The 14,150-nt window shown below is 37.1% G+C and overlaps 1 protein-coding gene across 1 annotated transcript in view; it reads left to right on the top strand.

Annotated features, from left to right (window-relative positions):
• The first annotated feature begins 684 nt into the window (after positions 1 to 684).
• LOC127633990 (potassium voltage-gated channel subfamily B member 2-like) overlaps positions 685 to 14,150 on the top strand; it is a 166,814-nt gene continuing 153,348 nt past the window's right edge. Inside the window, exons 1-2 of the mRNA XM_052113367.1 lie at positions 685 to 1,003; positions 1,722 to 2,422. Coding sequence (XP_051969327.1) covers positions 1,841 to 2,422 — 582 coding nt within the window. The 5' untranslated portion in view covers positions 685 to 1,003; positions 1,722 to 1,840. The remainder of the gene's footprint in view (positions 1,004 to 1,721; positions 2,423 to 14,150) is intronic.

The following is a 14,150-nucleotide window of genomic DNA, read 5'->3' on the forward strand; positions in this document are numbered from 1 at the left end:
TATATATATATATATATATATGTAATCACCTTACACAAAATGTAATCACAAAATATTTTGTCTAAAAATACATTTTACAATTTCATGGATTCTCGTTAGCTACATACATTTGCAATAATTCAAATACTCTGCATAATTTTGCATTTTAAAATGTATTAATTATTACTTCATTACTTCATGTATTAAGATAAACGTACCTCAAAATCAAACTTTAGACATTGCACACAATGATCTCATGTTGTATAGTGACAATCAAGTGTCAAAGAAAGTAATGTGGTGTATGTTGATGTTCAGTGTTTTGGCAGAAAATAAAATCAAAAGTGCCTTTTACCCCGGCGATCTTCAGCCCTATTGTACCATTATAATTTGTTTTCTTTCCTTGTCTTGTAAAGACTCACAAACTACTATTAAAGAATATCACAGGTGCTTTTAAGCCTAAATTTGGCATAATACTGCAGAACTGGGAGTTCTCACTTTTGTAGGCTTGTGGTCCACTGAACTCTGAGAGAGGAAAAAAAAAAGAGAGAGAGATTTCTTACTGAAGTTGATCTGCTGCTCTCCTTGCTGATGCAGAACAATCCAATTAGGTTTCACCTCTAGGCTGTGATGCAGCTCGCGCTTCACTCTATCCACACACACTAACACACAGGCGCGCACAGTGTAACTCTGCACTCCGCTCCTTACACAACGCGCGCTCCCTCTAAATTTACGCGTCCGACATCTGCATACATCCCGTCTCACCATATCAAGCCATCGATTGAGGCAGCGCTCTCAACGAGACACCCGGACCTCTTTTAGTTGCAGATATTTCCCAGTCGACTGTGAGATCTCCTCACCTTTTAATGTATTACAATATGTGGAACACATGTCCAGTTTTAAATGAAGCTTCCGTAGAGAGCTGGGGATCTTGAACGCCGGGCGAAAGGGGAAACTCGCAGCCGTCTTTTCTCCCGTTTGCGCACAGAGCGGTTTGTATATGCAAAAGGTGGTTTATTTCAGAAAGGTAAGAAATATAGCTTGTTGTAAAATATAGCGTGTTGGTTTAAAACATGTGTAAAACATTGTTATGACAAGTCGTGATGCATGTCACTTGTTTGAGTGGAAGAGCTGAGATGAAGTGAAGCTTTGTTTTGTTTTTTCACATTCATCTTTTTACACTAGTGAAATTCTCGGGGGGTCAGGGGGGATGATGCGTTTGACAGCTCATTATTATGAGGAATGTAGTGATAGAGACGCACTGGACACGACAAGAAGTTGTAAACGTACATCATTTGGGGAAATATATTCGTTGATATTACTTTATGGCATTTGTATTTCAACTTCTTACGGGATATATGGAAATGCAATTATACTGCAAATAATGAGAGAGATAAAAGTGCCATCATACACAAATATTATACTGTAGTGAAGTATACAGAAACCAAAGTTTGTTCTTGATTTGTTTGTACAGTATGTACTGTAAAGGACATGGTTGGTGATGTAGTGATGTAAATCAGATTTAAACGTGCCATTTAATTGTGCTTCCATATATACTATACAAAACCTTCCAATCTGACAAACAGGGATCCTTAATTGATGTCAGAGGTGGGAAATAACATTTTGGTTGAAACAACAGGTGTCTATGGTGTTGACAGTGACATTCATTCTTACAGTATCTTATCAAAGCATTTGAAAAAATATTCCAGTCTTTCTTTTGTCTTTTTTTTTTTTTTTTTTTACAGTCATGGAGGGACTTGTCTAAGGAGGACCCAACATAATTGTCCTTTTCACAATTCCTTTCCGGTCTGGTTAATTTCTATTTACCACTTCCTGGCAAGTGCTGCCTATTTCCCTGCACACAATGGCAGAGATGGCTGGTCTGGGGGTTCCGAAACCAGGGGGCAGATCCACGACTTTGCTTCCACCTGAGCCTATCGAGATTATCCGGACCAAAGCCTGTTCCCGGAGGGTCCGCATCAATGTCGGGGGCCTCAACCATGAGGTCCTATGGCGGACTTTGGACCGGTTACCCCGAACCAGATTAGGCAAACTCAGAGACTGTAACACCCATGAGTCCCTAATGGAGGTTTGTGATGACTACTGCCTAAATGAGAACGAATACTTCTTCGACCGACACCCGGGCGCGTTCACATCCATCTTGAATTTTTATAGAACTGGAAAACTGCATATGATGGAGGAAATGTGTGCTCTGTCTTTTGGGCAAGAGCTTGATTACTGGGGCATTGATGAGATCTACCTGGAGTCGTGCTGCCAGGCACGCTACCACCAAAAGAAGGAGCAGATGAACGAGGAGTTGAGGAGAGAGGCAGAGACTCTGAAAGAGAGGGAGGGCGAGGGGGAATTTGATAACACCTGCTGCCCAGACAAGAGGAAGAAACTTTGGGACCTCTTGGAGAAACCAGGTTCTTCTGTCGCTGCTAAGGTAAAGTGTCGTAGTACACAATGTGTAAGGGGTATTTGACAGCTCTCCAATAACCATTTTCATCTAAATCCAGGGATTTCAACCAGGGATCTATAGGACTGATCCTGACTTTAGGGGCCTTTAAACAGATTGTATCTGTCTAAATATATCTATATATTTCAAAACGTAATGATCTGTTAAGTATTAAAAATGTAATAATGTTTGTTCAAGTCATTAATGAAAGTAAGGTTTCTGAGAAATTCTAGTGCTGAAATATTTGGGGCTCCTTAGTTGGCTTAGAGTCCATGGGTCTGTAGAGGTCGAAATCCCCTGATCTAGATGTAAAAGTGCAGTTAAACTTTAGTGTGTTGCCTTTTTTCTCAGTACACTGTGTTATCTCAGTTTGTGTCTGGATGTTGTTAATCCACCGCAATAGTGTAGTTTGGCAAATCGGATGTGAGGTTACGTTTAATAACAGGGAACGCGAGTGGTACAGCATGATCAGTGTTAATGTAAAAATTTAATAGACCTGTTGAAGACAATAAAAAGTTGTGATCCTGTATTTGGGAGTAGCTGGAAAGGTTTTTGTCGGTTTATGAAGGCCTTGTTATGGATCACATTTGGCAATGATTGGCAGTTAGTGGTTGAAAACAATGTGCAAGGGCAGCATTACTCATTGAGTTTGCCATGTTAAAACTTGAATATACTATATTTAAACATCATGAGTATGATTTCCATAGTTGCTTTTCAAAGGTGACAGATATTCATTGCTTACTTAATTTTTGCTTTTTCATTTTGTGTTTGTCATGATTTTATTGTTGTACATATGTCATAAAGGTCACGTTCTTTTGAAATGGTTCTTCTCAAACAATACCACATCTATCCTACTACATTAATTTGACCATTCATTGTATTTGCGTACAATGCATGGAGAACAACTGTTTTTATGTCCCATGTAGCTTCAGTTGTGCCTGTATCTAAGTGTTTACAGTGTGCTCCAAGTCATCCATTGGCTTGAGGGAATGCTGATGAAATTCAATCACTGATAATTTACGAGGAGCATCCAGGATAGAGCTCAGTGCATGGAAGGATTATGTTTCATGTCTGATATAGTGTATCATAAAAACATCCTCTCAAAGAATGACAAAAGCACAAGGCCATATGAAATGTAAGGTACATACGATATCCAGAAAGCAGATATGCCGATACAATGCCGATATGTAACACAATTTAAAAAAATAATCATAATAATAAACTCTTATTTAGCACTATATTTACTCAATTTCCCACAAAACTTTAAAAAAGAATCTAAATAAAATATTTTGCATTGACTACTAGTTTGTAAAAACATGAGTGTGATTAAATAATGGTAGAATTATAATTGTTAAATGGACTATTCCTTTAAAATATGATAGAAGTAAAAAGCCATGTGAGACGTATAAGGAAAAATATTGTTAGACATCCTGTAGTGAATGTTAGTGTTTTAATTTGTTAGTTAAATATTTTTTTACCACAAATGCAGTCTCATATGTTTTGTTGGACATTTTCTTGACCTATATGGGAGAAATGCGTTATTCAGTTTCAGCTTGCCTCCACCCTTTTAATTTATGTCACTGAATGAGCAAGAAGACTGTGATAGTACAGAAAGCATTGCTTGTTTCCAGCATTGGGTGTGTAAATTATAAGAACTGAGCCACTCACTGTGGTCTGTGAACGCTGTGGTATTACCTTGATTTACCTCACAGGCAACTGAGGGGAGAGTCATTTGTGATTGTCAGTGTACAAGGTTTTGTAAATTGCATATAAAGGCACAAAAAGAAGCAATAACATGCACAAATTGTAATGTTTGTATGTATGTATGTATGTATGTATGTATGTATGTATGCATAAATGACTGCTTCTGCAAAGATGCTTCATGCCGTTTGAATTTGGGAAAGCCTCTTTAAATTCACAGGAAAGACCTAAAATCAAATATGTGCATTTTGCTGCTGAGCAACCAATTTAAAGTTGAAGGGTATATATATAAATTGTGCACCAATAGAGTCACCAAACATAATATACGCTCACCACACACCAGCTATTGGTTGAGAGGAAAGAATAGACTTATAGAGCCAATGTATGGATGGGGATTATTATGAGGCCATGATTGAGAAGGGCCAATGAGGAGAATTTAGCCAGGACACCGGAGTTACACCCCTACTCTTTACAAGAAGTGCTCTAGGATTTTTAATGACCATAGAGAGTCAGGACCTCGGTTTAACATCTCTTCCAAAGGACGGTGCCTTTTTTACAGTATAGTGTCCCCGTCACTATATTGGGGCATTAGGATCCACACAGAGCACAGGGTGAGCACCCCCTGCTGGCTTCCCAAATACTTCTTCCAGCAGCAACCTTAGTTTTCACCAGGAGGTCTCCCATCCAGGCACTGACCAGGCTCAACCATACTTAGCTTCAGTGGGCAACCAGTCTTGAGCTACAGGGTGATATAACAATAAACAATAAACAAGAACAGAATTTCTTCCTTACTAAATTGTATTTGACTAACACGAAACCTAAGCCAAAGGAGAGATTTTGTCATAAAAACCTTATGAACTACACCTGGGCATAGCAGATGGACTAAGAAGTGTGAAGTGTAGTTGTGTAAAAAAATGTATTGTTTTGCATTGTATTGTATTTTATTCTCATATTCTATTCCATTTTTTAAATATATTAAAGTTACAAACCCCAACTCTAATCCACCCACCACAGACACAAACCTGGTCCATAATATCCTCATTTTAGACAACCACAATATGGTCATCCTAATTTAGAATGTAATAACATGGCACATACCTGTTCAGTCGTGTAAGCTCCAGTTTACATGTCTTGACAAGGCTTCAGTAAACAACATCCATTAGAATTTTTATCTGAATGTGTGCACTTAACAGATAAATATTACACACTTCAGTTGTTAGCTACAGAACATATACTGAGAGAGAAAGACACAAAAAAAGAAGAGGAATAGACATGCAAACTTTATTAGGAAATTGTCCTGTCTTTTCCTGGCCAGTTAAGGGCCATTACATGCTCAAATCACTCTCCCACCACTGCGACAGTGTTCCCAGCATGCATACAGAGATCTCATTACATCTCCTCAGAGTAATCTCCACAAATGTGTCCAAACATTACAACATCGAGCACTCATTCACCACACGTCCATTGCAGGGAACAGGGTTAAAAATGGAAAGGGGATGACTTGACTGACACATTGTTTTGGGGTTCCACCAAAGGTAATATTGCATGAGTACACTACAGCGTGTATTTTAAGAAAGTGATGAAGGTGAAGAGAGAGAGAAACGGAGAGAGAGAACTGTGGTAATCTAAGTGATGCCCCAGAATGAATCACTTATTTAACATTCATCATGAATAATAAATGCAATGGTCAGTTCTTACACAGGAACATATTCATATTCAGTACATTCAACATGATCTTGTGTTGTGTTAGCAACTTTGGGGGTTTTTTGGCACCCAAATTCGGTACTGATGTGCTAAATTACCAGAAACAGAAATTCTGAATATATATATATATATATATATATATATATATATATATATATATATATATATATATATATGCAAGATCTCTCTGATTTCCCACTAGATCATTCATCTATAGGGTAGAGATGGGTAAAAAATATAAATTTTCCTATTAATCGCAATCTTCCTTTGAATGATCCCGATATCGTTTCTTAAAATTCCATGATTGATCTTTTACTCTATGCTCAACCCTCAACAATTTGAGTAAATCACTGCAACCAAATTTTGCACTATGCAACTGACAATGTCTATGATTAGCCACTTGCTGTTCAATTTTCAGATTTCATTTTCTAGTAATTGAGAAATTTAGCACCGAGATCCTTTCACTATATGTTGAGAGTAAAAGTTAGTTTTTTCTCATTCAGTGTAATGTGTCCAAAGATATGATCCATGCAATCCATTTTTCATTGAATAATTTCTCTCTTAATATCCTTTCTGTTCTTTGCACTCAGCTGTTGATCAATGACAACAACAAAAAATGGAAACATTCAATTTTAATCGCACATAGCATGGATGGGGTAAAGAAGCCATTCGACTCCACTCGTTAATGAGACACTCCTGAACTGCCTATTCTTAAAGAGACGGTTCCATTTTAGCACTTACAAGTACTACATATCAATGTAAATACTTGTAAATAGTATTTATTTCATATGTAAGCAAAATGGACATAACTGAATACCCAAATTAACTGGAATAGAATAACATCGGAATCAAATCCAATCGAGGGCCTGTGAAATGGAATCGAAACTAAAGGTGTAATCAGTATATATTTAAACCCAGCCCTACTGTATACTATTCATATGTTCACTATTCATAGGACATATCATAGATGCAATTATTTTTTATACAGAGGTGATGATATTTGCTATACCACTAACGCAAACCCACCCCTAAACCTAACCCTCACACAAATCTTTTAATGGCATTTCATATAGTGGGGACCATTGAAAATGTCAAAAGTTGGTTTTCAACAATATTAGTAAGGACATTTAAAAAAAATGGCCCCACACAAGTACTGCCAAACCTGTCTGCACACTTATCTGGATGTTGTGTTGTGCTACTGACTTTAGAGGTCTGCACAGGCCTTAAAGACCCTACCCGGCCCGAACGATATCATCAGATTTTAAGCCCGAACCCGACTCCTAGCAAGTGTGTGTCGTGGAGACGTGGTCATGTGTCGGTCTGCGGGAGAGAGAGAGAAGTAAGGCTTCTCACCTGGTTTGTTATTAACCCTAACACCTGTGTCTTGTTATAGTGATGCGGAGCGAGACATAGGTGTTAGGGTTAATTACAAACCAGGTGACAAGCCTTATCGCTCTCTCTCTCTCCCTCAGACCGACACATGACCACGTCCCCACGCCACAAAGTACTGTTTGCAATAGGCTGTATTTCATGTAAGCATTTAGGCAACATTCGTAACAGTAAACATACACAGTTTTAACAAGGCCTGGCAGCCCTTAAGTACACTAGAACAGAAGGGAAAAAAGTATTGCCTTTTCATTTATACTCTGAAACTTCACTTGGTGCAGAACAGTCTGGAATAATATGAAACAATGTAATCATCCCCTCTATGCAGCTTGAACTTGTTTAGAATGTTGAATCTTTGTGACAACTGCACTAAAAACAATCTAGATGCAGAACAAAGAATGAAACAGAGTGCAGGTGTCTCAACATATGTTTTTGAAAATGTGAAGTTCTTTTTAACTTGACACAGTGTTTAAACAGTGCCGGTCATGCACGAGACGCTGGAAAAAAAGGCACTCGTCCAGCATGTGTTTACATAGGAAAACAATGGGAAAACAGAACACATGCTTCCAAAAGTTCGGTAAACCTGTTTATTTTTTCATTGATTACAAACCCGACCCAAACCCGAAGTCCTACTTGAAAAACTGACCCGAACCCGGCCCCAACCCCGTCGGGTTCTCAGGTCCCATTGGGCCCGGGTCGGGTTGCAGACCTCTAACTGACTTACAGAGGTAACATTCACAGTGTAGAGAAATTCCTTTGAGAGAGTTGCTCCTTGGCTCTATACACCTATAAATAGGCAGCCTGCTAAAACAACAGTAGCCTAATGTGAGAGTACAATGCTTTTATTCGCTATGGGGATTGTACCAAAGGATGAAAGCTATAGGAAGTCCTTCACAGGATAAACTGAGAAGGACAGTTAAATACAAAAGATGCATTGATCCCAATGAAAACAATAAATATTTATAATGACTCTCTCATTTGTAGATTAAATAAAACAGAATAAAGATAATATGAGGCTACATCAATAAATCAAGGTTGAGGTAACTGAAATATTGACACAAGGGTACACATATAGTGGATCGCTTGTGTGGTGTTACAGTACATGAGGTCATGTGTGTTTAACAGTATGCTTATGCACATCTGCTAAATTTTCCTTCAGGAACTAAAGCACATGGATTGACAATAGGTATGGAGAAAGTCTTCTATTTTAAAATTTTTTGTATCAAAGTTAAGAAGTTGTTTTTACAAAAGTAAATACAGTATGCTAATTGTTGGTAGTCACATCCTTACTTGGGATGCACCGATGCGATACCTGGATCTGTATCTGCTCTGATTCTGAAGCTTTTAGATGGATAGAGTATTGGTCCGACGACCCCAATCCAAATCCGATACTGTGTGTTAGTCATGGTCGTTACAGTCATGCTCCAAAACATAAAAGAACCGTTAAAACACCATTAAAGTAGTTCATATGACTTGTGTATTTTATTCAAAGTCACTTGAAGACATGCAATAGCTCTGTGAATCACAAAAGACTGTGTTTAATAAGTAAATATATAAAATGCATGCGCATCTCCTGCACGTCAGTTAATGGCGCTTCTCTGTTTACACACACACTCGCAGATATTTTTAGCCTTCATGCGGTAAGTAATATTTTAGTGCTACTCATCTCAGGTGTAAATGCTCAAAATTTCGGGTCACTTATAATATGCATTTAGAATGGCACCGGAGGTGCATTTAATTTTTTTACCAGAATTTGAATAAGAAGCGATTTAAACTACTGTGAACTTGCCTAAAAACAGACACTTACAGGACTTCCTGGAGAGTTCAGAATGTCAAAATAAAAGTGTGAGGGTTTAAAAGTTATTTACGCGATTGAGAAATATTACTATATATTATTATTATTATTATCATATCTTTACAAATTATAATAATATTTAAGTTGAATGGGTTCCAAAAAATAAATGAGTGAATGAAAATTGAGCCGATGTCTTACAACTTAATTAAACCAAAAAGTCCAGATACAAGCTGAAAACATTTTGCAAAATAAAATGTACTGATGACTTATACTGGAATTCCTGTTAATATTGCTGCTGCATTAACCAGTATACTAGTTAACAATAATGTTTTTCATAATAAGCTATACATTTATATTGAAATAATGTGTAGTTAGAGTACACCCAATTAGTTTCACACAATAATGTGATAAAGATATTCTAAACTGCATAAACTGATTATGCAAAAAAACAACACTGGCCTTGGATCGGGATTGGCCGATACTGAGATTTCCAATATCAGAATTGGATCGAAAGAGAAAAAATGTATCGGTGCATCCTTAATCCTTACCAGATGCATAGCTTAAGGTGTTCTTCGCAAACGTGTCACTGAATCGTTTCAGTTTCCACTTCATTTAACTTGTCTTTCGAGGCATTCTTTGCCAAGTACATTTTTTTCAAATGCACCAAACTGCCTTTAAAGACACCATTAAATCATACGTGGAGTTGTCTTTCAAACCATGCACACAACTCCTAGGCCAATTGTGGTCCGTTTTTCATGTATACATGCTAGATGAAGCCGAGCTGCAATCGCATTATCTAGCTCTGTTAGTACGACATCATAAAAATCGTACTTTTAAAGTGCATGTAAACATACTGTGTGTCTGTTAGCTTTGATGCTAGCTTATGCTAGTGTGTACTTCTTGACAAAGCAAACTTTAGCAGGTATACACAGATTTTCTTCTGGGGAAAATGGACCTGAAATATTGATGTATTATCCTGTTCGCAGGGGAGTATTCACATTTTTGTCTAATAAATTATCTTTAGAAAGAGCATAAGCAAACTTTCTGAATACTAGCAATAGCAAGCAGCAAATGCTTTTTTCTGTGCTTTGACGTAAACATAAGGAACTAAAGGACTGAAAGAAAGAAATTGCATTTTTAAAATGAATTCACTATGTCTTTAAATAAATGAAGACTGAGATCCTGAATGAAGCTCACACAATATTTGGTTGGGTTACAATATTTGATTTATTGAAATTTTCAGCTGTTGTCTCACATGCGAATGAAAGAGTATCTTTGTTATTGCAGTGACTGAAGCAGAATTGTAGAACTCATTCAAATTTAAGATAATAAAGTTATTGAGTATTCATGCTAGAATTTGCATTTTTACATGTTCTGCTAATGGTCCTCTTGTATTTATATTTGTGTTTCAAACAGAATTATGGGGCTGAAATATGCCACATATCGCCCAGCACACTGGAGCTCACGCTCAAAGGCTGATTTAGAGGGGGTTTAAATGAACTGGTCTGATTTAAAAGAGTCCAGGCCCAGTTAATGTCAAGCAACAGCATGTTTGCCACTGCTTTAAATGTAAGAAATTAGAAAATCTTTACTGTGTGAATGAATTTAGATCAGGTGATGCAGGTACACATCTTAGAGTTGTCGTTATTTACTGTGTATGTACAAGTGACTGTGATCTGTCCTCAAGAGAGTTCATTCAGAAGTCAAAATGGTTCTTCAGTGTTGTCATGCTGGAATAGCGGAGGGCGTGACTGTTTCGTGATTCTGCACACCCGGCTCCTAATTAGGCTGATTAAACCTGAGATGGATAAGGTCAACCGGAGACGGCAGTGCGACAGAGAGAGAGTTACAGACAGCTGTCCAACCCCTGTGTGTAACACTGCTCCGGTCGGCCTTATCCCTCTCAGGCTTAATTAGCCTAACCAGGGGCCGGATGTGCGGAATCATGACCCGGCCCCTCCCTCCGCCCTGCCACACTCACATTTTAACCCTGTGTGAATTTTTTGTTTGTTCTAACAAAAGCTAATCTTTTTCAGTACATGGATCTTTTCTACCACCTTTTCCTGCTGTTGAATGAGCTTTGATTGCTGAAGTTTGATTGTAGTTATTGTGTTTTGTCAAAGTCATTCATTTTATGTAATGACTAAGATCATGTTACATTATGTTTAATTAGTGTTCCATTATATAATTGTGTTAGATATTACATTTCAGTTCCAGAGGTGGGTAGAGTAGCCAAAAACTGTACTCAAGTATACATTTATTCAAGTAGAGAGTAACTTGTTACTTACACAAATGACAAAATGGACATTAACACCCCTATATTCCATTACATAATACACATTTAACATGCATTACAGAATTATTATTATTATTATTAATGTAAATGCCGTCATTGTTTACCATCATGTTGTTCCAAACTCTTATGACTTTCTTTCTTCCATGCAACACAATAAGGATATTTTAGACAGATGTGTACAGACTGTGTGTAGATCACTAAGGGGAGGAAGGTGGAGTCTGTCACCAGTCGTGGGCGAGGCCTGCTCTGACGTCACTTTAGAGCAGAAACAAAAACCGTTCATTTTGACACACAGATTTTGATAATTAGAAATATAAGAAACAGTAGTGGGTGGACTTTTAGCATTATTAAGTTGTGTACACACACTGCCGACACACATTTATGTACAAACACCATGTAAAAGTGAATTTTGCATAATAGGTCCCCTTTAAAGAAATAGTTTACCCAAAAATGAAAATAATCTCATAATTTACTCACCCTCATGCCATTGCAGATGTGTGACTTTCTTTTTTTCAGCAGAACACAAATTAAGATTTTTAGAAGAATATTTAAGCTCTGTAGGTCCATAAAATGCATGTGAATGGGTGCTGAAATTTTGATGCTCCAAAAATCTCATAAATGCATCATAAAAGTAAACCATAAGACTGTTCAGAAGAGATATGATATGTGTGGTTGAGAAACAGGTCGATATTTGTAATTTTTTTGCTAGACTTTGTTCTCCCTGCTCAGTAGGGGGAAATATGCAGAGAAGAATGTGAATCACCAAAACACAAGAAGAATGTGAAAGTGATCTGTTTCTCTGTTTCTCATCCACACATTCTCATATCACATCGCTTCTGAAGATATTGATTTAACCACTGGAATCTTATAGATTACTTTTATGTTGACTTATTTTTTTTTAGCTTTAGAATGTTGGCACCCAAAAAGAGACCAAAAGAGCTGAGAAATTCTTCAAAAAATCTTCATTTGTGTTCAGCAGATGAATTAAGTCATATACAATGCCATATGATGAAATAATTAAAATTTTTGGGTGAACTATCCCTTTAAGGGCTCTTGTCAGATCTGGATGAATCTGTCAATAAGAAGAGAGGTTTGGAAACTTTCTAGTAATTAATACTGTAAAAATGTCACACAGGGACATTATACATAATGCTGAAATATAAACCAAAGCAAAATCGTGTTTTATTAATGCTTACTTTTGATATTTCATGGCTTTTAAATGCCTCCGCTGATACTTATTTTACAATAGTTACAGTTTCAAGTGTCAAAAGAATGTAGCTAATTAGTTCTGTACAGTAGTACCAACACTCTCTAAACGCTGAGTACACAGCCTGCGTAGGGCACCAGCCCCGGTCGCAGAACACTCGCTGTGTCTGAAACCACCCCTTATCCACTATATAGTGCACTAATTTTGGTGTCTGCCATTTTGTAGGAGTGTCTGAATTGTGAGTGAGCATCTCATTCCCTACTTTTGTTCACTCATTCTTACCCACTAATCACTCTAATTATGAGATGTACACTCAACGACGGTTAATTGCCCATAATCCACTGTGGGGAAGATGTAGGACGAGAGTTTACTGCTTCCTTCACTCCTGCAATGTTTTGTTTCGTGCTGAATGTATTAAATTACTTTTTGACAAATCATTACTTGATTAAAATAACATTATATCATATAGACAGGCAAAACATACAAATACATTTTAAAATGACTTCTTTATTTATATTAATACCAAATTTTAACATTAAGCTGAAGAATTCTTTATTTACTAAATAATTCACTGAGGTGATGTTATTTTAACTCAAGAGACTGCACACAGTGCAAGTGATAATTCTGTGGATGATTTAAATATTCTGTTATAACATATAGGTTATGATAACTGGTGCTGTTTATGGTCAGATGAGTTTGCAAAATCTGTTTAAAATACTTGGGCCTTACTTGTTAATCTTATTAAATAATGTATTAATACAATAAATCTTCATTTTTAATATATATATATATATTAAAAATGAAGATTTATTGTATTAATACATTATTTAATAAGATTAACAAGTAAGGCCCAAGTATTTTAAAAGTTAATCTGCGACAGCCCCAGAGCTCCGACGCTCAGTGTATACGTCAGCATCCGAATTCACTCATTCATTTTGTTCAGTCAATGCTGAGATATAGTGCACATACTGCCATTCACTATATAGGAAATAGTGAATAAATGAACGATTTCGGACAGCCACTCACCTCACGTCTGCACATCTCTCACTCGTGTGCCTCACTGTGCACGCGCAGAAATGCTGTCGGTTCGTGCTCTAGTTGTCAATTATGTGAACAGCAGAGCAAAAGGCATTTACAGTTAACTTGGATGTTTACATTTATTTATACTGTTAATCAGACCGAAGTAGATACGATAGTTTCCAGTATCCCCAGGAGAGCACGGGGTAAAATGTGTAAATATTGCTCATGACATGCGGTACGTGGGACAAAGCTTACTGATATATTGCTGCACTGATTTAAAAATGTACACTTAAAAACTGATGTCATATGTGCCCAGTTATAGAATAATTCTGATAATGACCATCTCATTACACAGAAAAGCCCACGTTAGAATTAGAGCCAAAACTTTACTTGATGTGGTGCCTTAAGTTGAAGCTAATGTTTTAATCTTGAAATACCTGCATGTCATGATGTTAAATGAAGACATTACATGACAAAACTATTCTTTTTCACTGTGTGGGGTGAAGAAAGTGTTTCATTTTGAAGAGCATGATGCTGCAGCAGACAGTGATGGACTCGAGTAACAGTCAGTGACAGCATGCGCAGCTGTGTGAACTTCTGCTGTCGT

The sequence above is a fragment of the Xyrauchen texanus genome, chromosome 41 (assembly GCF_025860055.1).
Source record: "Xyrauchen texanus isolate HMW12.3.18 chromosome 41, RBS_HiC_50CHRs, whole genome shotgun sequence".
NCBI lineage: Eukaryota > Metazoa > Chordata > Actinopteri > Cypriniformes > Catostomidae > Xyrauchen > Xyrauchen texanus.